At 38.5% G+C, this 27,875-nt stretch overlaps 7 protein-coding genes and 1 pseudogene across 8 annotated transcripts; 5 read left to right on the forward strand and 3 right to left on the reverse strand.

The window, feature by feature from the left end:
- Positions 1-19: 19 nt before the first annotated feature.
- LOC18014117 lies at positions 20-1,414 on the reverse strand (annotated as a pseudogene).
- A 425-nt stretch (positions 1,415-1,839) lies between these two features.
- On the forward strand, positions 1,840-4,769 carry LOC112084675 (probable L-type lectin-domain containing receptor kinase I.6). The gene is made up of 2 exons (XM_024153973.1): positions 1,840-2,066; positions 2,523-4,769. The coding sequence occupies exon 2, from the start codon at positions 2,572-2,574 to the stop codon at positions 4,594-4,596; it is 2,025 nt and encodes a 674-aa protein (XP_024009741.1). The 5' UTR covers positions 1,840-2,066; positions 2,523-2,571; the 3' UTR covers positions 4,597-4,769.
- Positions 4,770-5,004: 235 nt separating this feature from the next.
- Positions 5,005-8,738, forward strand: LOC112084340 (probable L-type lectin-domain containing receptor kinase I.5). Of its 2 annotated transcripts, XM_024153455.1 has the most exons (4): positions 5,005-5,090; positions 5,277-5,341; positions 6,054-6,148; positions 6,609-8,738. In XM_024153455.1, exons 1-4 carry the CDS (start codon positions 5,009-5,011, stop codon positions 8,617-8,619), a joined length of 2,253 nt encoding a protein of 750 aa, XP_024009223.1. In that variant the 5' UTR covers positions 5,005-5,008; the 3' UTR covers positions 8,620-8,738. The 2 variants fall into 2 exon arrangements, with proteins under 2 accessions (XP_024009223.1, XP_024009224.1); XM_024153456.1 differs by lacking the exons at positions 5,005-5,090; positions 5,277-5,341 and having other exon boundaries at positions 6,052-6,148; positions 6,505-8,738.
- Positions 8,739-9,117: 379 nt separating this feature from the next.
- Positions 9,118-12,251, forward strand: LOC112084641 (L-type lectin-domain containing receptor kinase I.3-like). Its single transcript, XM_024153907.1, is given in 4 exon segments — positions 9,118-9,329; positions 9,820-11,861; positions 11,863-12,160; positions 12,162-12,251. Coding segments are annotated over 3 exon segments (2,010 nt in total). The 5' UTR covers positions 9,118-9,329; positions 9,820-10,224; the 3' UTR covers positions 12,237-12,251.
- A 445-nt stretch (positions 12,252-12,696) lies between these two features.
- Positions 12,697-13,527, forward strand: LOC18014118 (agamous-like MADS-box protein AGL53). The gene has a single exon (XM_006418976.1). The coding sequence runs from the start codon at positions 12,697-12,699 to the stop codon at positions 13,525-13,527; it is 831 nt and encodes a 276-aa protein (XP_006419039.1).
- A 2,112-nt stretch (positions 13,528-15,639) lies between these two features.
- Positions 15,640-17,916, reverse strand: LOC18014119 (putative L-type lectin-domain containing receptor kinase I.1). The gene has a single exon (XM_006418977.2). It carries the CDS (start codon positions 17,911-17,913, stop codon positions 15,874-15,876), a length of 2,040 nt encoding a protein of 679 aa, XP_006419040.1. The 5' UTR covers positions 17,914-17,916; the 3' UTR covers positions 15,640-15,873.
- Positions 17,917-20,142: 2,226 nt separating this feature from the next.
- On the forward strand, positions 20,143-22,474 carry LOC18013760 (probable arabinosyltransferase ARAD1). The gene is made up of 2 exons (XM_006418978.2): positions 20,143-21,327; positions 21,656-22,474. The coding sequence occupies exons 1-2, from the start codon at positions 20,470-20,472 to the stop codon at positions 22,211-22,213; spliced, it is 1,416 nt and encodes a 471-aa protein (XP_006419041.1). The 5' UTR covers positions 20,143-20,469; the 3' UTR covers positions 22,214-22,474.
- Positions 22,475-22,610: 136 nt separating this feature from the next.
- On the reverse strand, positions 22,611-24,688 carry LOC18013761 (L-type lectin-domain containing receptor kinase I.3). The gene has a single exon (XM_006418979.2). The coding sequence runs from the start codon at positions 24,656-24,658 to the stop codon at positions 22,649-22,651; it is 2,010 nt and encodes a 669-aa protein (XP_006419042.1). The 5' UTR covers positions 24,659-24,688; the 3' UTR covers positions 22,611-22,648.
- Between the last annotated feature and the right edge of the window lie 3,187 nt (positions 24,689-27,875).

The following is a 27,875-nucleotide window of genomic DNA, read 5'->3' on the forward strand; positions in this document are numbered from 1 at the left end:
AGCAGTTAAAAACAACACTTTATATCTTGTTGAGCTTGGAGAAAGTTGTAAACTTTGAGAAGTAAGTTCTTTGAGTCCCACTACCAAATCCTAGAGCTTGATGAGGATTCCGCAGCTCTGTTCCCTTCACAGGAGTGAAAGCCAGACTCGATGTCATGAAACCAGAGTAGGTAGTAGTACCACCTGAATACTGTCTTTCTCTGACCTTTTTGGCGACCTTAGCCTTGAGATTGCTCGGGACACTGGACATTCGCAGCCTCTTGCTCTGAGCCTGGCCAAGCATTCCATATCCTTGACCTTATCCATCACCTAGTGAGCTCTCTTCGGGTGTTTCACCAAATGCCACCCTGTTGGCCTGCTTTCTCATCTCTGTCACTGCATACCTTTCTTTCGTTTTTCTTAGGCGGCGACCACCTCTTCTTTTCTTAGGATTAGTATTTGGAACAGGAAGTTGCTTAGGTTGCCTTGCAAGACAAGGTTCTTGCAACTTGTCAATCTTGTTTCTGATCTCTTCCCTGAAAGCTTTTCCATTTTTCCCTGACGGGTCTCCTTTAACAGCGTCGATTCTCGCTGCCAAAGTCGATTTGCAAGCTAAGAGCTTGCTAACGCGTAACCTAAGCTCGGGAGGCGTGCTTTGGAAAATCTCAGTCTGCTCCAGATAACCCACACGGGAGGACTGTGTCGCTGCACTAGAGAACCCATCAAGGCTCTTCCTCTTCTTGCCAAGAAGTCGAACGTGACAGGCAGGCATGTTAGCAAGCTCCGATAAACCTCCAGCAGTCCCCATGAGCTTGGCTGCAACAGCACACCCGACAATGGCGGAAAGATTTGGTGCGATACATACCATCTTGGTTTCAGTAAACTCAAGGATCTTCTTCTTGGCGGAATCAAGATCAATAGCTCGATCACATGCGTCCATAGTCTTTTGAAGGACATCCTCTGGCAGAGGTTTTCCTTTTGTGGTTGAAGCAGCAAGTTTAACAGTCATAATAGTATGTTGTTTGAGAAGATCCTTCAGATCAACTAGGGTTAAATCCGTCTCATTCCCGATTTGTTTCACAACACGTGCATAATCAATTGCTTGAGGTACAAGCGACTCAAGCTCTTGGAACTTGAGTCTATACTTGTAACGTATAAAGTTGTGGACGATGGTGATTTCATCCTCGATATCAACTAAGAGCTGGTTGCAATCCATGATTAGTTTGTATGGCACAGTTTCATTCTCGAGAGCTTCTTCAACTTTCTGCATTATATCAGCATATCTCTGAGTTTTATGTAGGTTAGAAACGCTATCGAGGTCATGATCAGAGTTTAGGGTTTCCTCTTTTCCAACATTCTCGTCAAAATCTGGTGCTTCATTGTCAGATAACTCATCAAGCTCTGAGAGGAAAGAATCTCCAAGAGTTGTTGCCATATCTTCAAACGAATCTTTAACGAGAAGCAGGTTCTGTTGGTCGTCACTCGTAAGAAGACAGAGAGACTTTGTGGGAAATCAATTGAGTTCTCTTATCTTCGCTTCTCTTTATATATAGAGAGACAACTCCTTATACGTTATATTAGGTTTTGTTTCCTTTTACAAGATCAGTTTTGTTCAACGAATCTTAGCAAAAAAAAAAAAAAAAAAGGTTTTGTTCATCGAAAAGAAGAAGAAGGGAAAAGGAAATTCCTTTTGTTTTCATTGATGAGTAAAAAATATAAATCAATGAAAGTAACCGATGCAAAAAGAGGCCCACAGGCCCACAAGTTACAGCCACAGGCCCACAGATCGATCAAACGGCGTCCTTTTACTCCGAGAGCGAGTCGTATGTAGTAGAGAATAGTCATAGAGATTAACGCGGCTCAAAACCCAGCTTGTGCCTCTGATTTCGATTTCAAATTTGCGAATCGGAGCAACCCTATCGGCTTCTCGAGCATTTCCACCTCCGTCTTGAATTCTCCCGGCCGAGATGATGTCGCAGTCAGGCGATGTGTTCGAGCTACACTGTGCTTGTTTCTCCTCCGCTCGATCTCAGTGCTGGTTCATGTTTGGCGTTAGAATGTTGAACTTGCCTTTAAATTCAGCTTTGGTATGTATTAATTTTATATAATTTTTGGTACATTTCCTTGATCCTTTGTCACTAGAGGATTAATAACTAATTAACTGCTTTCCTGGACTTTGAATTGTTTCTGTTGGAAAGTATTTATTTAGACCATAAAATAATCATATACTGGAGCTTGGTCTTGATGATTGTGGGGTAGTGGAGAATATTCTTAATGATAGAGAAGTCTAAGTTTTTTTTTTTTTATCAAAGCCATCTATACAGTTCAATATCTTACTTGTGATGAATTAGAATATGCAAATGCGTGGTTATAATATCATTTACATTTTCTAAGTCAACTCTGAAATGCTCAGACATAAATTGTTTGCATTGTTCTGGAAAATTTCAATATATTGAATAAGATAGGACTTCATTTTATATACTTGGAAGTTCTGACTTTGACCGTGTTTCAGCTGCTGAAATTATTATCCACCATTGTTGCAGAACACACAAGATCCGACCAGGATAGTTAGATTCTCTGTTTTGGTCACAAATGGCTCAAGGATTGCATCTGATCTGGATTATCTTCTGTGTTCATCTGATTTGCATCTCAAGTCAACAGGAGACAGAGTTTATCTACAATGGCTTTCGTCAAGAAGACCTTTCTACTGACGGGGTTGCAAGAATCCTTCCCAAAGGACAGTTGCAGTTGACCGATGGTTCAGGACAGAAAATGGGTCATGCTTTCTTCAAGAAGCCTCTTGAGTTCACTTCACCTGAATCACTCTCTTTCTCAACACAGTTCGTGTGTGCGCTGGTGCGTAAGCCAAGGTTTGACGGTGGTCATGGTATTGCCTTTGTTCTATCTGCCTCCATGGATCTCACGCACGCAGAGGCGACGCAGTTCTTGGGACTTTTCAACATCTCGACTCAAGGATCATCCTCTTCTCATCTCGTTGCTGTGGAACTAGATACTGCACACAGCGCTGAGTTTGATGACATCGATGCCAATCATGTTGGAATCGATGTCAATGGCCTTACGTCTATCGTATCTGCTCCGGCTGCTTACTTTTCTGATATAGAAGGTAAGAACGAAAACATAACGCTTTTGAGTGGAGATCCTATTCAAGTCTGGGTGGAGTACGGAGGAAATTTACTTAATGTATCGCTGGCACCTCATAAAACTCAGAAACCAAGCCAGCCTCTTTTGTCAAGATCTATTAACCTTTCAGAGTCTTTTCCAGATAGAAAGATATTTCTTGGATTCTCTGGAGCAACAGGGACATTGATCAGCTACCAATACATACTAGGGTGGAGTTTTAGTAGGAAGAAGGCGTCAATGCAGGCCCTGGATGTCACTAAACTTCCCCGAGTTCCTTCTCACAGAGCTAATAGTAAGAGACCACCGCCGTTGCTTATTGTTCTGCTCATATTACTGGGAGTCATTGTGTTTTTGGCTCTTGGAGCAGCTTATTTGTACAGGAGATGGAAATATGCAGAAGTAAGAGAGGAATGGGAAAAAGAATATGGTCCACACCGTTTTTCCTATAAAGCTCTTTACAATGCAACTAATGGGTTTCACAAGGATGGACTTCTTGGGAAAGGAGGTTTTGGAGAAGTGTACAAAGGAACTCTGCCTTCCAATGAACAAGTAGCAGTGAAAAGAGTGTCCCACGACGCAGAGGAAGGGATGAAGCAGTTTGTGGCCGAAATCGTGAGCATGGGTAATCTGAAGCACAAGAACATGGTTCCACTTCTTGGGTACTGTAGAAGAAAAGGTGAGTTACTTCTGGTATCTGAATACATGCCCAATGGTAGTCTTGACCAATACTTATTCCATGAAGAGAAACCGCCCTTTTCATGGCGTCGAAGACTTATAATCATCAAGGATATAGCTTCAGCTCTCAGTTATATGCATACAGGAGCTCCCCAAGTTGTTCTCCACCGGGATATCAAGGCTTCTAATGTTATGTTAGACGCTGAATTTAATGGAAGGTTAGGGGACTTTGGTATGGCAAGGTTCCATGATCATGGGGCAAACCCTGCTACAACTGCTGCTGTAGGAACCATTGGCTACATGGCACCGGAGCTTGCTACAATGGGAGCTTGCACTGCAACCGATGTTTATGGCTTTGGTGCCTTTTTACTTGAAGTAACATGTGGGAGGAGACCCGTTGAACCTGAGTTGCCAGCTGAAAGACGGTATTTAATTCAGTGGGTTTGCCAATGTTGGAAAATGGCTTCTTTGCTCGGAGCTAGGGATCCGAGAATGAGAGGTGAAATCTCAGCTGAGGAAGTCGAAATGGTATTGAAACTTGGGTTGCTTTGCACAAATGCTGTGACAGAACTGAGACCTTCCATGGAAGAAGTCGTGGAATACTTAAACGAAAGCCTAAAGCTGCCTGATATCTCTCCAAATTCTCCTGGTATAGGGACTTTTACCCCGCTGATGATCGGATCAAACTCCCTCCTTGCCTCCCCCACTACAAAGACCGTGTCAGCATCATTTTACTCTTCTTCCTCAGCCAACGACTCTACATTTGTTACTCACTCGATTGTCCATGGGCACGGACGGTAAAACTTTGAGAACTATGCTCCTCTAATCTTAGATTCTTTTGTTGGGAATGGTAAAGCCATTCTAGGCTTGTATGAAGTGACTCTAGTTACCATTGTGATCCACTTGTGAAGTATATCTTGATATTTCACAAAGATATCCAGCACGTGAATGTTGTGTTTGGAGTCTTTTGTAAAAATGCTTTAGTTGAATTTGACAAAAGTTTTTGTTTTTAACCATTCTATCTTCATTTCTCTTTCTAGTTAGTTTGATTTTCCAGTGAACAAGGTTCTTGTACAGATGTTTACAAGTTGTTCTTCATTCTGTCTGTTTATTTGATCTCATTCTGTGACTTCTCTATTCGATAAAAACCTTTTGTACGACAAGCCCCAGATTCGCAGAAACAGTTGTTCCGGTTCGTAGCGTTAACGATGCAATGACTTGTCTGGGGAGGGTCGTTTTCAGTGTGATAGTTTCATGTGAGTTTCTCCAACTTCTTCAGGTGACTCTCCTTTCAAGTGAGTATATATCCCATCTTGTCCTGATCTTTGTTTCATGTAAAAGTTCTTGAATTCAAGTTATGTTGCTAATATTATTGTTATGAAACTTTGTGGTTGTTACATGCTCGTTTTTTGATGGATTTTCTAACTAATCACATTAATTTCTCATCTGTTCTCTTATTTTCCACTTGTTTTCTTCAATAGATGAACTGAGTTCAGTTTGTGGAGCTGAGTGGGATCACAAGAGAGCATCATCAAGTTCTCGACAGGTAAAGTTAAGAGGCTTCTTCTTGAAAGTTTGAAACTGTTGAAGCCTGCATATATGTTATTATATCTGTAACAGATTCAGCTGTTGTCTGTGGTATTAGAGAGATGATTTATAAAACTGTAGAAAAACTTATTTCAAATATATAAATATTGAATTGAACCTTCAAAGACTACAGTTTTCAAAAGTAGGAATCGTTTAAAGAAAGTGTAGTTTTTAGGATGTTAGGTTGTTGAATTTGAAGTAAGCCGCGTCAAGAGCCAAAAGAAAACAAAATTTGGGAGTTGTACAGAGTTGAATTTTAATAGGAGAGGACTTAAACGTTAAGACTTTATTTTCTCTGTTTTGACTTGCCTAAGCTTGTATCTATGCACCTACTTAACTGTTCTATAAAAAGGTGGGTGCTTGGCTTTGATTCCTTTTACTTTTGAGCACTTTTTCTTTACTTAGCATTTAAAATTCATTATGATTAATTCAATGAAATTTTTTGTGGGTACCGCGTTTAGCAGTTGCCTTTGTTTCTGACTGATGTTGGGATCTAATGTATTAAAATAATGCCTGAATTAGAATATTTGCCAACGTGAATTTATATAGATTTACAACCTGTTGCAGTCCAGTTTATAAAGCCAATAAAAATAAAGCAAATGCATGTGATGCAGACTTCATATCCAATTAAAAATTACCATTAACATAAGTTTATATCCTCTTTTCTGCAGCCAGCAAAGTTCGATCAGAGAGGAAAAAGATCTGCACAGAGAACGAGAACTCTTGTATTCATCAGCAGCATTGGCTCGTGGATCTCTCTCATCTGGTATATTTCAAACTATATTTTTTCTTGCTAAGCATCATAAGAAATTATTTAAGTAGCTGAAATATGAGGAAAATCCGGTGAAAGATTGTGGGTACTGAATCCAAGACACATGTAAATGAGTAGTTTAATAAATTTTTACAGTTTGTTAGTACGGTTCTAGCACTTTCCTTTGTTTCTTTGGACCCAGTTTTGGATTATTTCTGTTAAACTAATATCTGAATTTGAGCATTTGAAAACCATGTTAAGAAGTTATGTTGATTTGTATAATATTACCAAGCTGTCACAGTAATGAGTGCAGATGATGCTAGTACACTGTAGTTCTTATAATCATATTTACTTCATATTTCTCTGCACAGAGCTCTCTGTTTCCATCAGCAGCAATGTCTAGTGGATTGCTTCTGTTCTTTTTGATCACTTCTTCTCATCTTGTCTCTTTGTCAACTTCATCAATGGACACCAGCTTTGTCTTCAACGGCTTTGGCCAAGCGAATCTTTCTCTTGATGGGTCTGCTACATGGCTTACCAATGGATTGTTGCAGCTCGCCAAAGATTCGCAGCATCAGATGGGTCATGCTTTCATCAAGAAGCCAATTGGTTTCAGCTCCTCTAAACCACTCTCGTTCTCAACGCATTTCGTGTGTGCTCTTGTGCCTAAGCCAGGATTCGAAGGCGGCCACGGCATTACCTTTGTGATATCTCCTTATGTGGATTTCTCCCGGGCGCAACCAACTCGATACTTGGGGATTTTCAACGCCTCAACGAATGGATCTGCCTCTTCTCAACTGTTTGCTGTTGAGCTCGACACTGTCAAGAACTCAGATTTCCGTGAGAAGAACAATAACCACGTCGGAATCGATGTGAACAATCCCATTTCAGAAGAATCAGCACCTGCTTCTTACTTTTCCAAAACAGAGAAGAAGAATGTGAGTATTAGTCTCTCAAGTGGTGATCCTATACAGGTCTGGATTGATTATGAAGGAACTTTACTCAATGTTTCTTTGGCTCCTCTTGAAGCAGAGAAGCCAAGTTTGCCTCTTTTGTCACGACCCATCAATCTCTCAGAAGTGTTTCCGAGTAGAAGATTGTTCGTTGGGTTCTCTGCAGCAACAGGGACAGCAATCAGCTACCATTATCTTCTTGGATGGAGTTTCAGCACAAACAGGGAGTTCTTGCAGCTACTTGACATCTCAAAACTTCCACGAGTTCCTCGTCCTAGAGTTGAGCATAAGAAACCATACGCTCTAATCATCGCTCCGGTCGCTGCTCTTGCTATCATAGTAATAGCTGTTCTTTCAGGAGTTTATTACCACAGGAAGAAGAAGTATGCAGAAGTAAACGAACCATGGGAAAAGGAGTTTGGTACACACCGCTTCTCGTACAAATCCTTATACATAGCAACAAAAGGGTTCCACAAGGATGGGTTTCTGGGAAGAGGAGGTTTTGGTGTAGTGTATAGAGGAGATCTCCCTGAGTGCAAACCTATTGCTGTGAAGAGGGTGTCTCATGATGGTGAACAAGGGATGAAGCAATTCGTGGCTGAAGTCGTGAGCATGAGAAGTCTGAAACACAGGAATCTTGTCCCACTTCTTGGGTATTGCAGGAGAAAAGGCGAGCTTTTACTCGTCTCCGAGTACATGCCCAACGGTAGTCTTGACCAGCACTTGTTTGATGACCAAACTCCGGTTCTTTCTTGGTCCCAAAGACTTGTGATTCTAAAAGGTATAGCCTCGGCTCTCTTTTATCTCCATACGGGAGCTGAACAAGTTGTTGTACACCGAGACATCAAAGCTTCTAACGTTATGTTAGACGCTGAGTTAAACGGTAGGTTAGGAGATTTTGGTATGGCTAGGTTTCATGACCATGGAGGCAATGCAGCCACAACAGCCGCGGTTGGAACTGTTGGGTACATGGCACCTGAGCTAATAACTATGGGAGCTTCCACTGTAACAGATGTCTATGCCTTTGGTGTTTTCATGCTTGAAGTAGCTTGTGGTAGGAAACCAGTGGAACCAGGGCTGGAAGTTGAGAAACGGTATGTGATCAAATGGGTTTGTGAATGTTGGAAGAAAGATTCTTTGCTTGATGCTAAAGATCCAAGACTTGTTGGAGAGTTCTTACCCGAGGAGGAAGTCGAGTTGGTTATGAAACTCGGGTTGTTATGTACAAACATCGTGCCTGAATCAAGACCAACAATGGAACAAGTGGTTCTTTACTTAAACGGGAACTTACCGTTGCCTGATTTCTCGCCTTATACACTTGGGATCGGCTCGTTTACTCCTGTAGTGGTCGATGCAGCTTCCCTTACAGTCTCGTGCACTTCGAGGAACTGGTCAGCTCCTTCGGTGTCTTCTTCATCAGCCAACAACTCAAAGGACCATGAACAGCCATTGGAATCTAAGAGCTCTCTAAACGTAGTTGACGAATCTGAAGACATTGAGTCTCGTCTCCCTAGGCCAAACAGTGGCAGGTGATCAAGTTTTGAGTATCAAGACAGTGATCTCATTTGAAGCAGTGTATTCTCTAGAACAATCATATCTAACTTCTGAATGTTTTCAGATCTTGTCTTCGCTGTATTTTGAGTGTGTTTTGCTTTAATCTTGAAGAACAACTTCTACTATTAACCAAATTAAGATTGTTCAGTTTCTTACTTTTTGAGTATCAAGACAGTTATCTCATTTGAAGCAGTGTATTCTCTAGAACAATCATCTAACTTCTGAATGTTTCAGGCCTTGTCTTCGTTGTATTTTGAGTGTGTTTTGCTTTAATCTTGAAGAACAACTTCTACTATTAACCAAATTAAGGTTGTTCAGTTTCTTACTTTCTTCTGATTATAATAAGAGATCGGATCGGTTTGATTTTACCCGGTTATTACTTTCTTTCAAAGTGGGCCAAATAACGGGCTAAAGTCACTGGCCCGATTTTATAGTGATTAAAAAAGGATCTTTAAGCCCATAATGACGCGTGAATACGCGCCTAAACACTCCACTAGTGAGTGACCTTGTCGCAACAGTTCCGGATTCTCGCTGCCGGCGACGGTGTCGTCTTTGTTCTTCCGGCGAAAGAAAAAGAGAGTCACCGAAGATTTCAACCTTGCAGCTCCAATTCTGAAAGATTCCGACCGATTCAACCAGAAGATTTCGCAGGAAACGTTTGATAAACAACAAAGCTTAAAATTCTACAGGTATATTGTACGTCTTAAAATTCTTGGATAAAGATGGAATTTTTAAGAGTTGTTTTGTTTATTAGATGATAAATTTGGGATTGGACTTGCAATAGTCGCAGAGAAAATGACCGGTTACTTACTCTTTCGTTCCATGTTAAGTAAATTGGAATTCTTGAGAGATGACTTGGTCAGCTTTTTTTTTTTTCTTGCTCAAATTCTTGGTAAATTGATTTGAAAATCATGGAAATAGACAATTGATTTCACTTGTTTTGCGTTTGACTTACTTAGGAAAGTTGCATGATCACATCAATTTGATTAAATTGAAAATATGTAATCCAAAGTTTGTGGAGCAATATGACTAAGAAAAGTTGGTTTACTGCTTCTTTGGACATAGGATTGTCTCTTCTGAACAGTTAAGGGACAAGTACCTAAGTACTAGAGGTTTGATAACCTTTTGGGATATATGTGTGGATATATGTTATCTAACTCTTGACTTTCTGAATGCTAGAACATACTCCAAGGCATTTCAGATTCGTATGGGAATAGCATGAAACATTTCTGCTAAAGGGAAGTACTTAAGCTTGGTTTTGTTTGCTTCAGTTGACCTTGGAATAACCAGAGTAGACCATAAAATGTTTATACGTTATTTTAATTTACATGATGGATTAGATTATGCAATAATTATGGTCGTTGTCATGGTTTTGTCTTTGATTAATATTATTATGAAGTCTTCTATGTGATGCTTATTGGGAATTTATCATCGTTGGCTGGCTATAATTCCGTAGAATAAAATGTTTGTAAATGTGGAGGAGATGGAATGTTGAAAACTTAGTTTGACTTCTTCTCCTGAAGTTATGAGTTGACATTGTTTTGCAGTTTCAGAGATTGATTCTTACAGCAGAGAAAAAATTATATGCATAGGATTCAGACTCTCTCTTTCAGTGTAATGACTTGCAGACTACATCTGGTTTTGATCTTCTCCTGTGTTCATCTGATTTCCCTGTCAGGTCAACAAGAAACCGGGTTTGTCTACAATGGCTTTGATCGAGCAGATCTTTTTATCGATGGGCTCGCCAAGATCCTTCCTGGTGGGTTTTTGCAGTTGACAAATACCACAGAGCGCCAAACGGGTCATGCTTTCTTCAAGCAACCATTTGAATTTGATCAATCTTCATCACTCTCGTTCTACACTCATTTTGTGTGTGCGCTGGTGCCTCCTGAGTTGGGAGCTGATGGTGGCCATGGGATTGCCTTTGTTGTATCTCCTTCCATGAATCTCTCTCATGGATCTGCAACTCAGTACTTGGGCGTCTTCAGCATCTCAAGAAATGGGACTTCTTCTTCTCATCTGCTAGCTATCGAGCTCGATACTGTTACTTCGATAGAGTTTGATGAGCTTGAAAAGCCTCATGTTGGGATTAATGTGAACAACCCAAAATCTGTTGAATCTGCTCTCCCATCTTACTTCTCCAATGCCTTGACGAATAATATAAGCATAAATCTCCTGAGTGGGGAGCCTATCCAAGTTTGGGTGGACTATGATGGATCGTTGCTAAATGTTTCACTAGCCCCTATAAAAATACAGAAACCAGATCGGCCTCTTATATCAAGATCCATCAATCTTTCAGAATTTTTTCAAGATAAAATGTTTCTTGGGTTTTCTGCATCAACTGGGCAATTGACCAGTAACCAGTATATTCTTCGGTGGAGTTTTAGTAGGAGCAAAGAATTATTACAGACCCTGGACCTCTCTAATCTCCCTCAGGCTCCTCTTCCTAAAGACGAACCAGAGAAGGCTCCTCCGAGAGATGAACCGGAGAAACTATCTCCACTGCTTATTGGTTTGGTCGTCTTGGTCCTTGCAATGATGGTTCTCGGAGGACTTTATTGGTACAGGAGAAACAAGTACGCAGAAGTAAGAGACTCCTGGGAAAAGGAATACGGCCCGCACCGATTCTCCTACAAGTCTCTGTACAAAGCAACAAATGGCTTTCGTAGAGATGGTCTTGTTGGGAAAGGTGGGTTTGGAGAAGTTTACAAAGGAACTCTCCCTCGAAGCAGACTTATAGCTGTGAAAAGACTGTCCCACAATGCAGAGCAAGGAATGAAACAATTTGTGGCTGAAGTTGTGACTATGGGAAGTTTACAGCATCGGAACTTGGTTCCTCTTCTTGGTTATTGCAGGAGAAAAGGTGAGTTACTTTTGGTCTCTGAGTACATGCCTAATGGTAGTCTTGACCAGTACTTGTTTAATAACCAAAATCCATCTCCTTCATGGTTGCAAAGAATCTCTATTCTTAAGGACATTGCCTCGGCTCTGAGTTACCTGCTTACAGGAGCCACGCAAGTTGTTTTGCACCGGGATATAAAAGCTTCTAACGTCATGTTAGATTCTGAGTTCAATGGGAGGTTAGGTGATTTTGGTATGGCAAAGTTTCACGACCATGGAGCCAACTTATCTGCAACAGCAGCTGTGGGAACCATAGGTTACATGGCACCTGAGCTAATAACAATGGGAACTTCTACAAAAACTGATGTTTATGCCTTTGGTGCGACCTGTGGAGCCCGTGTTGCCTGTGGAAAAGCAATACCTGGTCAAATGGGTTTGTGAACAGGATTCTTTACTTGAGACCAGAGATCCAAAACTGGGAAGAGACTTCATATCCGAGGAAGTCGAGTTAGTTCTTAAACTCGGGTTGCTCTGCACAAAAGCTGTGCCACAATCAAGGCCAACCATGGCACAAGTCGTGCAATACCTAAGCCTGGACCTACCCTTGCCGGATATCTCTCCGTATACTCCAGGTATTGGAGCTTTTATGCCAGTGTCAATGGTAGCAGAATCTACCATTGGGTGTCCACAATTCAAGAAATTCATCAATACCTATGTATGTTACTCACACGATCTTAGAAGGGCATGGAAGATGAGAGATCTTAAGAAACTGTGTATGCTTTTTATCTAATATCTTGAGCTACTTAAATGTTTCAACTTCAAGAATTAACTGTTGTTGGTTGAGTTTTTGATCTTGTCTTCTGCATAGTTTCTAAGTGAGAGGAAAGGTATTAATTCAACATGTATTGTTATGCAATTTTTATCCAAATCTCTGCATTAAATTAATTAATTCTATACACTACAAAAATGTATAAACAACGGTAAAATCCCTAACGGCTATATTATTTAGAGAAAAAGGAAATTATCAGATCATTAAATGAACGCGTTAACATACTCCACAAAAAAAGGCAATCAATCCAGACTATACAACAATTAACAACAACAAAAGTATATATGTATATATACGTAATCAACCCTAAACATTCGTCACGGTAATCACAATTCTCTTCTTCCCCAAATCTTGAAGCTTTTTTTTTGCCCTTTCGCGCGTAAACTATGGATTCTTCATCTTCTTCTTCCTCTTCGACAAAGAAGATGAAATCCAAATTGTCCGTGAGAAGAAAGCAAACCAGTTTCAAGAAATCGTCTTCCTCTGTCAACAAAAACATTCCTTCTGCGAAAAAGAAGACGGATATTTCTCGGAGAGAACAGACACTTCTCAACAAAGCCTACGAGCTTTCTACTTTATGCGAGATCGAACTCTGCGTAATCTATTACAATCGTGACGGAGAACTCATCAAGACATGGCCGGAAGATCAATCCAAAGTCAGAGACATGGCCGAGAGGTTTAGCAAACTAAGCGACAAAGAGAAAAACAAGAAAAGCACAAACCTTTCTCAGTTCTTAAACAAGAAGATCCACGACGAGAAGAAGAGAGAAGGAGAAGACAACAAATTCTCGCAGAAAGTCTTGGAGATTGAAGATTCTTTGGAAAATCATTTACAGATATTACAAGAAAGGCTTCGTCAGGTTCTTTACCTCCACGATCATCAAACCGAGTCAGACCGGAGCCGCCTTGCGGTTTTATCCGGTTCTTCAATGGCCGAGGAACAAAAAAATCAAAACTTTATGGGTTCTTCTTCTTCGTCTGGCTTCTTCTCAACGGATACATTGATGAATTTATCAAACGATCAAACTTCATCAAGCTTCGCAACAGATTCGTTGAGTCATCATCAGAGCAAGGTCTCGATTTTTCTGTATAACCATGAAAACGCTACTCTTACTCAATTAGCTGACTCTGTTCCAAGCTATGACCAAGCGTTGACTCCGTATAACCAGAGGCGGGCCTGGCCAGAAGCTCAAGCATGTGTTTGGGCCAATTTGTGAATCGCCGAGACTTTTTTTTTTTTTTTACATCTGGGTCTAAAGTTCGAGGCTAGGAAGCTATGTTTTCTTTATTATTTTGCTTAATTAAACAAGTTGGCAAATGTTCCTTTTCTTTACATTCTTTTCTTCTTGTTTTCTTTTTTTTTTTGTCTTTGAGACTATGTTTTGTAATTTTGACAATTTTTTTAAACTGAAAATATTTTTAAATAAATGATAAGGGGCCAGATATCAAATTACTTATAACAAGATTATATAAGTCACATGATGTGACTCACATCTATCAAATAAATACAATATATATTTTGACTAATTAGTTTAAGGTATCTTGACATTTGATGAAGTATAGTATTGTTTACATTCAATTCTTTTTTTTTCTTTTTATAATAGAAAAAATTAAATCTATGTTTCAAGATCTATACAAAACAAAATGTACTTATGAAAAGAAAACACCATGAAATTCCAATTAAATACGAGAAACATCAAAATTCAAGATATCAGATAGAGATCAAGACAACACATTATAAAATTATGAATAAACAGATCTATTAATAGCATAAATTAAATTATAGTTCTGCTTTATCAAGCAAATGTTTTTTTTTTTGGGCAACTAAGTGTATTTATCGAAGTTGTTGATGCTAAATATATATGCTGGTTATCGGCCTATGAATTATAGAACAAAAGTTTTAAAAATTTTCTAGTTGGATGCTCGTAGGTTGGTCAACCTCGTTGCTAGAAGCGATGATCGCCGGAATTTCTTTTGGTGTAGGAAGTTTGCTTCCACTGCTAATTGGATACCAGATTGAAGAACGCATAGCACGAATCGTCGCTCTTATCGTTATTAGCGATATTTACGGAGCATTGATTTTTCTATGGTTCAATGCATGGGAGAGGGAGATGGATATTACACCGTGCAAGATTTCCACAGTCTCTTTGTTCGTGGTGTTGATGGCGATAATCGCTCTGGTAACCAGACTCTGCGACTTAGCGGAGTGATATTGGCGATCCTGTCCGAGAATTTCAGATGTTTTTTTGTAGATGATTTGTTTTACGTTGATTTCTGTTGTTGAGAATTTTAGATGTTTTCTTGTAGATGATTTATTTTACGTCGATATCGATTTTTGTTGTTGAGAATTTTAGATGTTTTCTTGTAAATGATTTGTTTACGTCAATATTGTTTTTTTTTAGTTATTTTGATTGGTTTGTGAATAATGTGAATGGGGCTGGCCACGATTTCAATGTATAGGAGGAATTTTTAATGAAAATTAGGTTTCTGTTATAAATAAACTTGTTATTAAAATCAAAGCAAACACTAATACGACATTAAAAAAAAAATTAACATACGTGAAGAGAGATGACATTAGTGGACAATTATAATCATGTCTTAATTTGGCTTTTTTGTCTACAATCATATCGATTAGCTGTGATTTTCATTTAAATTCAAAATTATTATTTTTATTATTAAAAATTAAGAAAACCTGAGCAACAATAATTAATTAACATGAATCTCTTAGTGATGTTAAATTTTGTCAAAAAGTATACAAGTAAATCAAACATGTAATTGGAGTTTTTGAGCTTATAAATTTGTGGAGGATCTATTTTTTAAAAGATTTAATGATTTGTATGGTTTAATAGTGTGACAAATAAATGAATAATCAAAATTTTATGATCAAAATTAGTTTACCAAAAAAAAAAATTTCCTTGCTTATAGCCTCTAAATTTCAGGACGGGCTCTACCTATAATAATAACAATCATCTTTGGGCACAAGGATTTGGTGACCTGATGAGAAGTTGCAGTGACAAGACACAAAATCCACTTCTCCAGTGTGGTCAGTAGAATCAGATACCACCTTGTTATGGATGTTATCTTCTTGTGATTAGGTCTTGCTCTCCAAGATCTCAAGATATGATCTTGACTTGTTGCTAGGTCGTCAACATTATTCTTATATTCAAAATTATGTATTCTCATTGAGGAAGTTAGGCTTTATTATATGTATTGAGTTTTAATATGACTATGTAACAACAGTCTCTTCTCGTTCTTCATTCCAAAATTTGTAATGAATCGATAATTCATCAATTCAATTCTTGTATTAAGAGTTTTAATAAATTCACGCTTTCGTAAAACTATATACAATGGTCTAATACTATAAACCATTGTATAGACAAAAGTTATACAGAGAAATTTTCCACATCTGTTAATGGAAAATTTGAAAAATCAAATAAAAACTTTTTTACAACAGAAGTGATAAAAGTGTAAAATTGTTAAGGACTCGCTGAGATAGATGATCCAGAGCGGCAATGAGATCTCTAAGCTGTACTACCAAAGAATGTGAAGAAAGTTGTTAGATTTCATCTTCCATCACCATAAATGATTGTGTGAGAAATGAACATTGAGTTGTTGGCAGAGGAAGAAGAAACTGATGAGGCCATTGAAGTGGAAGTGATTGCTAAGGAAGGTAAACCCATTAACACCGGTGTAGAAACTCCAATTCCAGGAGTATCTGGAGAGAAATCAGGCAACGTTTTGTGTCTGTTGATGTATTGAACCACTTGCTCCATTGTTGGTCTTGAATCGGGTACAATGCTTGTACATAGCAACCCAAGTTTCAGAACCATTTCGACTTCCCCATGGATGAATTTACTTCTCAATCTTCTATCTACAGCTTCATCTAGTGAGCCCTTTCTCCAGCATTCAAAAACCCATTTGACCAAATGTCGTTTCTCAACCGGCATGTCTGGATCAAATGGTCTCCTCCCACATGTTACTTCAAGCATGAATGCACCAAATGCATACACATCGGTCTTAGTGGAAGTTCCTGTTGATGTTAGCTCAAGCGCCATGTAACCTATGGTTCCTACAGCTGCTGTTGCTGAGAGATTAGCTCCATTATCATCAAACCTAGCCATCCCAAAATCTCCTAAAAAACCTTGTAAATTCCCATTTAACATGACATTAGAAGCTTTGATATCTCGGTGTAACACAACTTGACTTGCTCCTGTATGCAAGTAACAGAGCGCAGATGCGATATCTTTCAAAATAGCAAGTCTTTGTGACCAAGAGAGAGGCGGTTTATCACAGTGAAACAAATACTGATCAACACTACCTCCTTCCATGTACTTAGACACCAGCAATAACTCTCCTTTGCGCCTGCAATACCCTAGAAGAGGAACCAGATTCTTGTGCTGCAAGCTTCCCATTGTCACAACTTCAGCAACAAACTGTTTCATCCCTTGCTCTGCATCGTGTGATAGTCTCTTCACCGCTATATCTCCCACAAGAGGTAGAGTTCCTTTATAGACTTCTCCAAAACCACCTTTTCCAAGACGATCATCTTTGTTAAACCCTCTTGTTGCTTTATACAAAGATTTGTAAGAATAACGAAGTGGACCATATTCTTTCTCCCATGGCTCTTTAACTTCTGCGTATTTCTTCCTCCTGTACACAAAAACTCCTCCAAGAGCCACCATTACTATAAGCGCGAGTATAACCAGTAGAACAATAAGCAGAGGAGATGTTTTCTTGTGTATCTTGGGACGAGGAACAGAGGGGAGTTTTGACAAGTCAAGACTCTGTAATGAAACTCTGCTTCTGCTGAAACTCCACCCCAAGATGTATTGGTAACTGATCAATGATCCAGTTGCTGCAGAAAACCCGACAAACGCTTTTCGATCCGGAAAGATTTCTGTAAGATTTATCGTTCTTGACAAGAGAGGCTTACTTGGCTTTTGATCTCTTATAGGAGCTAATGTAACATTGAGTAGAGTATCTTCATAATCAATCCATACTTGTATTGGATCTCCACTCAAGAGTGTCAAGCTTTTGTTGGTCCTTTCTCTGTCTGAATAATAACTTGCTGGAGCAGACACAACAGATTGGAGGCTGTTTACGTCTATACCGACATGATTCTTGTCGATGTCGTCAAACTCTGCGCTCTGGACGGTATCAAGCTCGATAGCTAAAAGCTGAGAAGAAGGAGATCCATTAGTTGAGATGTTGAAGAGTCCTAAGTATTGAGTTGGATCTGCTTGTGTGAGATCCATTGAAGATGATAGAACAAAGGCAATCCCATGACCACCATCAGCTCCTGGTTTAGGAACCAAAGCGCAAACGAAGTGAGTTGAGAAAGAAAGTGATTGAGATGAAACCGAACCGAAATCGAACCGGCGGTTGAAAAAAGCGTGACCCATTTTCTGAGCCGTGGCATCGGTTAGCTGCAACAATCCGTCTGAGTTTTGGAATCTTGCAACGCCGTCTAGGTGAAGAATGGCTTGGCCTTGGTTGAAGCCATTGTAGACGAAACTCAAGTCTTGTTGACATGAAAAAGAAATCAGATTAGCAAAGAAGATTACAGAGAGAAGAAGAAGAAGATGATGATTTATTTGAGCCATTTTGGTAATGGAAGATTATAGAGAGAAGATTTTCAAGAACGTTTTCTGGATTTCAAGAATCACAAAATTCAAGTTATAAGGGAACGAGTTAAAACCCAATTTTCGATGTTCCAAGTCCACGAAAAATATTCTCTCTAGGCATTAGTTGACTTTTGACTTTTATTTATATATGTAACCGTGATAGTTACTCTAAAAACAATAGTTTTCTTAGAATTTAGAAATATACTAATTCTTCTTTAGAAAAGTAAATGGTCTGTACAGTCTACTCTCGTTTATAACAATGTCAAGTCGAATTAAATTAAGATGAAATATCCTACAAAAAAACAATAATTGGTAAAAGACATCCATGAAATTAACAAAGATTTTTTCAGCTATACTTTTGGAGACGAAGGTGTGTGTTGAATAATTGAGTTCCGTGACCATGGGAAGAGGAGATGTGGTAAACTGGTAACTTGCTAAAGAAGCATCCAGTAAAAGTCCTACTCTATTTGTCAAAACCCATTTCTTGCTTTATACACGAAACTGAACCGAAATCGAACCGAACTTACCCGTTTGAGTCATGATAAATTACTGTAATGAGTAATTATCTAGTATAACCAAAGAATCTTTGAGTAATAGAGCTTTTATTAAATGGATGATAGAAACAATTATACAATACACAAAAAAGCCGGATAAAGAATCAAATATGTGAAGATTAGGATCATACAATTTCTAAATAATAGTTCTTCGTACGAAATTAATATCCAAAAACCAGTGTTCTACAAAATCGCTTACACAGTTGTATGTATGCAGGCCCGGCCTTTTGAGGGTAGATGGAGATGACCAGGGCATTCACTCTAAAGGGCCATATTTTTGCTACATCCACTCAAAATAGACATATTTTTGTTAAAAAAAAAATATTAGGGATCAATCTCTACCTTTTCTTGAATCCAAATTTGAACAGTTCTAAAAGTATGAACAAACTTTTGAGATATTTATGGTTGAAAAATTCGACTATAACAGTTTAATGAACAATTTTGCACGAAAAAATGCAAAAAGATATATATTTCAGCAATAAACTATATGTTTTGTGGGATTTTTTCTTTTCTTACAAACTGTTTATGAAGTTTGATTGTTTTATGAAGTTTGATTATTTTAATTTTTATTATTTTAATTTTGAAAAAAAATAAAAAGATATATTTAAAAAAATTAGACGCGAACATCCAAATTGATCAGCAAACAACAGTTACGCGTGTATATATGTTATATGGTTAGAACAAAATTGTTGTTTGCTAATATAATTAGTTTATAGAATGCAAATTAATACTGACATACATACGGCATTTATACGGTATATGAGTATATCAAGAATTTTTTTTTTTTTCAAATAACCAGAACTACATAGTTTTACTCCATTAAAAATTAACCCTACAATCATCATACTAGGAATGCTCAAGTATGGATTTGTTGATGGGATTGTTGATGATGGAAGTATGTACTTGGTTATAGAAGAAATGAAACATATGATTTCAATTAAGTCAGAGAGTTACATGAAAAAAATTCATATGTGATAAAGAAGAACTTTCATAAATCAATTTTGAGCCTACGGGCGACCACATTCTAGAATTATAGAAGGGAAGAATGGGGATTGGAGAGTAATTTAGTTGGTATGCTTATGTTTTCCATTTCATTTGATGATAAATTTAATAAACATTTATGTTCATATGAAAGTTAAGATTTGAGATTTCATTATGTCTTTTAGAGTTTTATTTAAATCTTTTGATACTATTATTACTTTATTAATGTTTATTACTTACTTGGAAATTTATTTGGTATGCATGCATATTGTTTTTTATTAATAATCATCAAAAAATTATTTATATGTTCATTTTTAGTAAAAAATTGTGTTTCTATATGAATATATTTATTAATTGTATGTTTAATAATTTTCTTTAATTTACATATAAATAAGTATGAGCCAATTTCAAATAATTGAAGAATTAAATAAGCATTTTCCCTGTTTCTCTGTTTGGCTCAAATTCGGTCCCATTTTCTTTAACTACAGTTAGTCAGTTACTACACTAATTATTTTTGTTTCTTACAATAAATGTAGGGACTTAAATTATTGTTTCTACATACAAAAATAAAAATTAAATTAAATTATTGATTACAATGCATCGTATTTATACCAAAAGGGAAACAAGTATATAAAAATAAATTAAAATTAAGTGTTAATTATAGGAAATTTGCCGATCCCTGAAGCTTCAACACCGTTTGTTCTTCCTTGTTCTCCGCCGCAATCTCTCCGCTTCAATGAGAGATGAAATTCTTCTCAGAGAAGCTTCTTCTTCCACATTCCTCTTAGCACCCAAATCGCGCTTTCGCGTTACGATTCGAAAAAGTAAGTTCTCTTTTCTTCATCCTCAAAAGTAGATCGTATTTGTAAGGAATCGAGCTAGCCTCTCAAGGAAGGAACATTACCCAGATTAATCGTGAAAATTCTCCGGTTTTGTGCCTTAGAAACCCTAATTTATGATGTTCCTTAGAGAATTTTGATTCCTCTCTGTGATTCCCATAATGGCAATGGTGGAGAAGAATGGCTCTACAATCGGGTATGTAGCCCGAAACCTCCTCCTCTGCTTATTCCTTGTCACAACGATCCTCTTTGCTCTCTCTTGTTACTTTGTGTTGCGTTCCACTGCACACAATCGCTTCCTTAGCTCAACATTTCCATCAAAATCGTTCCTTGACGATGTGAATGTGAAAGAGGCAAAGCAAGAGAAAGAGAATTGTAGATGCAGCAAGGAACCTCTTAAGGTTTACATGTACGACATGGATCCTGAGTTTCATTTCGGATTGTTAGACTGGAAGCCTGAGAAGAAGAATAGTGTGTGGCCTGATATTCAAAAGTATATACCTCCTTACCCTGGAGGCTTGAATTTGCAACACAGCATTGAGTATTGGCTCACTTTGGATATTCTTGCATCTGAGTATCCAAACGCACCGAGAGCTATTGCTGCGAAACGGGTTCATAACTCTACTGAAGCTGATGTTATCTTTGTGCCGTTTTTCTCTTCTTTGAGTTATAATCGGTTCTCTAAAGTGAACCCTCACCAGAAAACCAGCAGGAACAAGGATCTGCAAGGAAAGCTTGTTGCTTTTTTGACTACTCAAGAGGAATGGAAGAGATCTGGTGGTAGAGACCATGTGGTTCTTGCTCATCATCCGAATAGCATGTTGGATGCTAGGAATAAGCTGTTTCCTGCAATGTTTATACTCTCTGACTTTGGAAGGTACCCTCCTACTGTGGCCAACGTTGAGAAAGATATTATTGCGCCTTATAAACATGTCATCAAAGGGTACGAAAACGATACGTCCGGTTTCGATACTAGACCGATTCTGCTTTACTTTCAAGGTGCCATCTACAGGAAAGATGTGAGTTCTTCTGTTTGCCTTGCTTTAGTGCTTGTTGTTTCGTTATTGTTCTTCACAAATGGGATTCAGGTGTTTTAATGCAAGTGAACTGTCCTCTACGTTGCTTTGATTAAACACTGAATATTGGTTTGCTTCAATGTGTTATAATATCTCAGGGAGGGTTTGTGGGTCAAGAATTGTTCTTCTGTTGCCTTGCTTTAGTGCTTGTTGTTTTGTTATTGTTCTTCACAAATCGGATTCTGATGTTTTAATTCAAGTGAATTCTCCTCTACGTTGCCTTGCTCAAATATTGAATATTGGTTTGCTTTAATGTGTTATAATATCTCAGGGAGGGTTTGTGCGTCAAGAATTGTTCTACCTCTTGCAAGATGAGAAAGACGTGCATTTCTCGTTTGGGAGTGTGAGAAACGGAGGCGTAAACAAAGCAAGCCAGGGAATGCACAACTCCAAGTTCTGTCTCAACATTGCTGGAGACACTCCTTCATCAAACCGTCTCTTTGACGCCATTGCCAGTCACTGCGTACCTGTCATCATCAGTGACGACATTGAGCTTCCTTTTGAGGACGTTATTGATTATTCTGAGTTCTCGGTGTTTGTTCGCACCTCTGATGCCTTGAAAGAGAATTTTCTGGTTAACTTAATAAGGGGAATAACCAAAGAGGAATGGACACGGATGTGGAATAGATTAAAGGAAGTGGAGAAATTCTATGAGTTCCATTTTCCGTCGAAAGTAGATGATGCAGTGCAGATGATATGGCAAGCGATTGCACGGAAAGTCCCTGGTGTTAAAATGAGGATTCATAAGTCTCGAAGGTATTCTAAATCTGTTTCTGAGACAGAGAGAGAATCAAGATGGTCGTCATTGATACCTCGGAGTTTCTGGTGAATAAAGATGAGATTTTTGTTGTTCTTCGTTTTCTCAGGAAGGCCATCGAATTGTTTTTGTGTAGAGAGAAGTTTATGTTGGATCAGATGATTTGTGAACTTTTTCTCCAAATCATAGGTTATAGACAGAGAGATAAGTCTTATTCTAATTGGTTTCTGCATTTCACCATAGAAAAATAATAATGTTGTAAGTTGATGATTTGTTAATTGTTCATTTAGATCTCTTTTTATGGTAAAACATAGTTTCTAATAGATAAACAGCTTTTTGAGTATATTAAGTTTATTTCAACGCTGCTTACAAAGACAAGAAGATGAGGAAGACTAGCTGTTTTACTTTACATTATCAATCAACAACATAGTTGTGGCTTTAAAGTTTAAAACATTGTAGTAGCCAAACAGATTTAGATACAGAGAAATACACAGTTTCTTAAAAATCTCATCTCCCATGCCCTTCCAAGATCGTGTGAGTAACAAACATAGAAAACGATGAGTTCCTCAAACTGGGGAACACAATAGCAGATAAGGCTTCCATTGAGACTGGCATAAAAGCTCCAATACCTGGAGTATACGGCGAGAAATCCGGTAAGGGCAGGTCCAGGTTTAGGTATTGCACCACTTGTGCCATGGCAGGTCTTGATTCTGGCACAGCATTTGTGCAGAGCAAACCGAGTTTCAGAACCAACTCGACTTCCTCAGCTGAGAAATCTCTTCCCAATCTTGGATCTCTGGCCTCGAGTAAAGAAGCGCTCTTCCAGCATTCACAGACCCACTTGACCAAATATTTATGTTCCACTGACAGCTCAGGTTCCATAGGTCGCCTTCCACAAGTTACCTCAAGAAGGAAAGCACCAAAGGCATAAACATCGGTTTTTGTAGAAGTTCCCATTGTTATTAGCTCAGGTGCCATGTAACCTATGGTTCCCACAGCTGCTGTTGCAGATAGGTTGGCTCCATGATCATAAAACTTTGCCATACCAAAATCACCTAACCTCCCATTGAAATTGGAATCTAACATGACGTTAGAAGCTTTTATATCCCTGTGCAAAACAACTTGTGTGGCTCCTGTATGCAAGTAACTGAGAGCAGAGGCAATATCCTTAAGAATAGAGATCCTTTGCAACCATGAAGGAGATGGGTTTTGGTTATTAAACAAGTACTGGTCAAGACTACCATTAGGCATGTACTCAGAGACCAAAAGTAACTCACCTTTTCTCCTGCAATAACCAAGAAGAGGAACCAAGTTTCGATGCTGTAGACTTCCCATAGTCACAACTTCTGCCACAAACTGTTTCATTCCTTGCTCTGCATCGTGTGAAAGTCTTTTCACAGCTATTTGCCTGCTCAAGGGAAGAATTCCTTTGTAGACTTCTCCAAACCCACCTTTCCCAACACGACAATCTCTGCCAAACCCTTTTGTTGCTTTGTACAGAGACTTGTAAGAGAATCGATGTGGACCGTATTCCTTTTCCCAAGATTCTCTTACTTCTGCATACTTGTTTCTCCTATACAAATAAACTCGCCCAAGAACCACCAGCACAAGGATCACCAATAAGATGATCAAACCAATAAGCAGTGGAGATAGTTCCTTTTTCTCCTCTCTAGGAGGAGGAACCAGAGGGAGTTTAGAGAGGTCCAAGGCCTGTAATAGCTCTTTGCTTCTACTAAAACTCCACCCAAGTATATAATGGTTACTGAGAAGGTTCCCTGTTGATGCAGAGAACCCAACATACATCTTATCTTGAAATATTTCAGACAGGTTGATGGATCTTGACATAAGAGGCTGATCTGGTTTCTTAATTTCTATAGGGGCCAGAGAAACATTTAAGGAAGATCCATCGTAATCCACCCAGACCTGGATAGGCTTCCCACTCAGGAGATTTATGCTGATATTCTTCTTTAAGGTGTTGGAAAAATAAGAAGGAAGAGCAGATTCAACAGATATGGGGCTGTTCAGATCAATCCCAACATGAGGCTTTTCCAACTCATTATACTCTATTGTCTTGACAGTATCAAGCTCAATAGCCAGTAGATGAGAAGAAGAAGAGGAAGTAGCATTTGTTGGGTTGCTGAAGACGCCCATGTACTGAGTTGCGAGTGCATGAGAGAGGTCCATGGAAGGAGATACAACAAAGGCAATCCCATGGCCACCATCAGCTCCCAACTTAGGAGGCACCAGCGCACACACGAAATGTGTAAAGAACGAGAGTGATGATGAAGATTGATCAAAATCAAATGGTTGCTTGTAGAAAGCATGGCCCGTTTGTAACTCTGTAGTATTTGTCAACTGTAAAAGTCCACCAGGTAGGATCCTGGCGAACCCACCCATAAAAATATCTGCTGCTTGTTCGAAGCCATTGTAGACAAACCCGGTTTCTTGTTGTTGACTTGACAGGCAAATCAGATGAACGCATGAGATGATCAAAACAAGATGAAGTCTAAAAGCCATAGCTACTGAAAGAGAGAGTCTGAAATTGGTGGAAATAATTTTTTTTCTTTGGTAACAAGCAATCTCTTGAGCTACAGAAACTAGGTCTAGTCATAACTTCAGGAAAAGTCAAACTAAAATGTCAACATTCCATATCTCGTCCACAATTCGTAGAAATTGCTAAGGAAAATATTGTCAGCCAACTTGCAAATATATTCACAAATAGGCATCACACAGCTGACTTGAATATAATTTAAACAAAAACGCGAGTGACATATCATAACAAAACAATAGAGAATAACTCCAGAGAAAACAGCAAAACAATTTTTGAGAGGTTTGATAAATTACTTTATTTTGGTACTTTTCTAGGAAAATAATATTACAAGAATATATCATTCATCAAGTAACGCCTTTTCCTTGCAAAAAGTTGCAGTCTTTGCCTACAGAGCAATTTCCACAAAACACTTAAAAAGTAGAGACATGAACTATGGAGCAAAGAAACAATGAAAATTATAAGATATCATCCATATTAAATGAACAGGGAAATATACATATCAAAATTTAAATCGCCTTTGCTTTCTTCCCATAGTAGAAAAATGGTGTGTAGTAGTATAGGAAGATCAATTTGTTACTGAAAAAGCCAACATTATCAGACAGATTTGTTACCGGTAAATAAAATGTAATCAAGACTCTGTCAAAAAGAAGTAAATTTCCCACCCTCAAGTTAGATAACCTAAAAAGAGAAAAAAATAAAAGATAGAACAGTTTATCATCTCCCCATCAACCACATAGCAAAGTAACTCTCCACAGCACTGTTAACTTACCAAAGAGAAAAACGAATTGAATCTACTCATGAAGTAAAACCAAATCACAGACTTATGTTATAGTGTCACAGTGAATAGTTTATTAGGTTACAAGATAGAACATTCAGCTAGAAAGTCAATCTATCAGAATATATATCCAATTGGTGGAGAATCCAAGTAACAGATGCCAGGAGCGTCTTGGGATCGGACTAGAGGAGAAGACACGATGTCTTAGTCCGTGTGACATGTTTTTCTCTGTTTCCTCACATTAGGTAAAGCAACAACTCGAATAAATGAAAGAAAACCGGTCCAACTACAGTGGAACACAGCTCTAACCCCTCAGTGTCCCCGTGACATACTCAGGATCGGAGTCAGGAACAGAATCGAGACTCTTAGGTTCTTCAAGATCATGAAGGCTTGTTGATTCTTCAAGGCCTTGGGAACTCTCGATATTAATGTACTCGCTGTCGCTGATGATAATAAAGGAATCCTCCTCCTTCTTGAGACGCTTCGGAGTGTGCTCTGCCACACATTCCACACATATGTTCCCTTGCTCTACTCCACAAGACTCCTCCCTCGAATGTACTTTGACTTCCACTGAACTTTCTTTAAGAGTCTGCTTCTTGGCCGCTAATGGTCCGCAGCCTGGTGGCCAATCGCGAACGACATAGTACTTAGGGCGTGGTTTGATCTTAGTTTCCATGTTATCCCAAAGAGGATCATGAGCTCTCTTCTTCGCTTCCTCAAAGGTCCTCGGCATTCTGCAAAAAGCGAGATTCGAGTTAGAATTTGGCAAACCGAAAGATCATATACTAAGTTCAGGTTATGTTAGGTGATTTGAAGTATTTATTCGTATCACTCGTTATCAAACAATCAACAACACTATATAGTATAAAAACCTAACAAATATATATATAAGATACTTAGGTCGATTTAGACTTGGACTATACGTAACCTTATAGATATTATATCGTAAGGCGGAAAATAGCATACGAGTCCTTACTTTTAGTCTTTCGCGTGAAAAGTAAACGCTGATGTAGTCGAGATGGTGTTAACGATGAAACAGTACGAGGATGATGAACAAGAACGTGGCCGAGAAGCAAGCAGAGATGCGAGGTCGGGATCAGAGGAAGAGTGGTGGTTTCGGTGAAGAAGTTGGATAATGGTAAATTGGTAATTAACTGAGGATGAAAACGCCGGTGACTCTTTCTCGATCTACACGGTGCAGCTTTAGGGTTTAAATAAAGGGAGATGGGGAACAAACGATTGGGCCAAATTGGGCCAAAACCGACATGAGCTATTGTCGGCATTAGATCGATATAAAGGTGGTCGGTTCCATCTATAATGAGAAAACTTCCCGAAAACTTACATGTTCTTGCACCCAAAAAAAAAGACTACTTAAATAAGGAATAAATTACATAGACATAAGGATACTTTGAGAGTTTTTTTCTTCTTTCCTTGTTCTCTCTTTAAATCTTTCACAAGGAAAGAATGCTTTTCTCTCTTGTTTTCGATCTTTTGATCGATGTGTTTTTGTTTTTATCAGATTCCGACTTAGATCGGAGAATAATATTCCGGCTTTGACCGGATTTTCACTTTCCGTTTTTCAGATTTCCTTTTGCTATTTAAGATCGTTTCTTCACTGAATCTTAATCTTTGCTAATCCTTAGTGGAGCAAAGATCTTTATAAAGTTGAAGATTCGATTAAAGTGAGCTTTTATATGATAAGGTAAAAGGTTTTCTGTATTCGGATTTGTGTGTCTCTTCTACAGGTTTTGCAGATCCGGTGATGATAAATTCTCTAATCCATCGAATGGTATCATCCTCTCCTGACCGGGAGTAGAATCTCCCTAAATCCTCTACTAAGTGCCTTTGTCAAGGCGGAGGGAATTAGTCATGAAGCGGTGATGATCGGAGGTGACTTTATGGAGGAGAAAAATCAATTGGGATCTGCTATAATCATTTGTAGAAGAAGTTTTACATGATTTTTTTTGAAGAAGACAACCTCGATCTACTGGATTTCTGCAACATGACGGTCGGAGTTCATCAGATTTGGTGACCGGCGAAGTTGATTCCGACGAGGTGTTGCGGCGTTTCTCGTGTCAATCCTAGTTTCATATTAGAATTCCACGTGTTATACACGTGTTGTGATGTCATCAGTAGTTATCTGATTTAATTCTAATGGGTTTCAGTTGGGTTTAAATTGTATGAGTTTCGGGTTGGGCTTCGAAAACATCTTGTAAGCTGCTACGTTGGGCTTTGATCTAATCAAAAGACGACAAAAAAAAAAAATTACATAGACATAAAAGGTATGAACTTATGTATGTTATTTACCTGGACAGATTAGATACTAAATTAGTCAACACTAATTACCGTTTATTTGTCTTGATTTTCGTTAATTTTTTCGTTAAAATTAAAATATTGAAACAAAAAAA

This window comes from Eutrema salsugineum, unplaced genomic scaffold, assembly GCF_000478725.1.
Source record: "Eutrema salsugineum unplaced genomic scaffold, Eutsalg1_0 scaffold_4, whole genome shotgun sequence".
In the NCBI taxonomy this organism is placed as follows: Eukaryota; Viridiplantae; Streptophyta; class Magnoliopsida; order Brassicales; family Brassicaceae; genus Eutrema; species Eutrema salsugineum.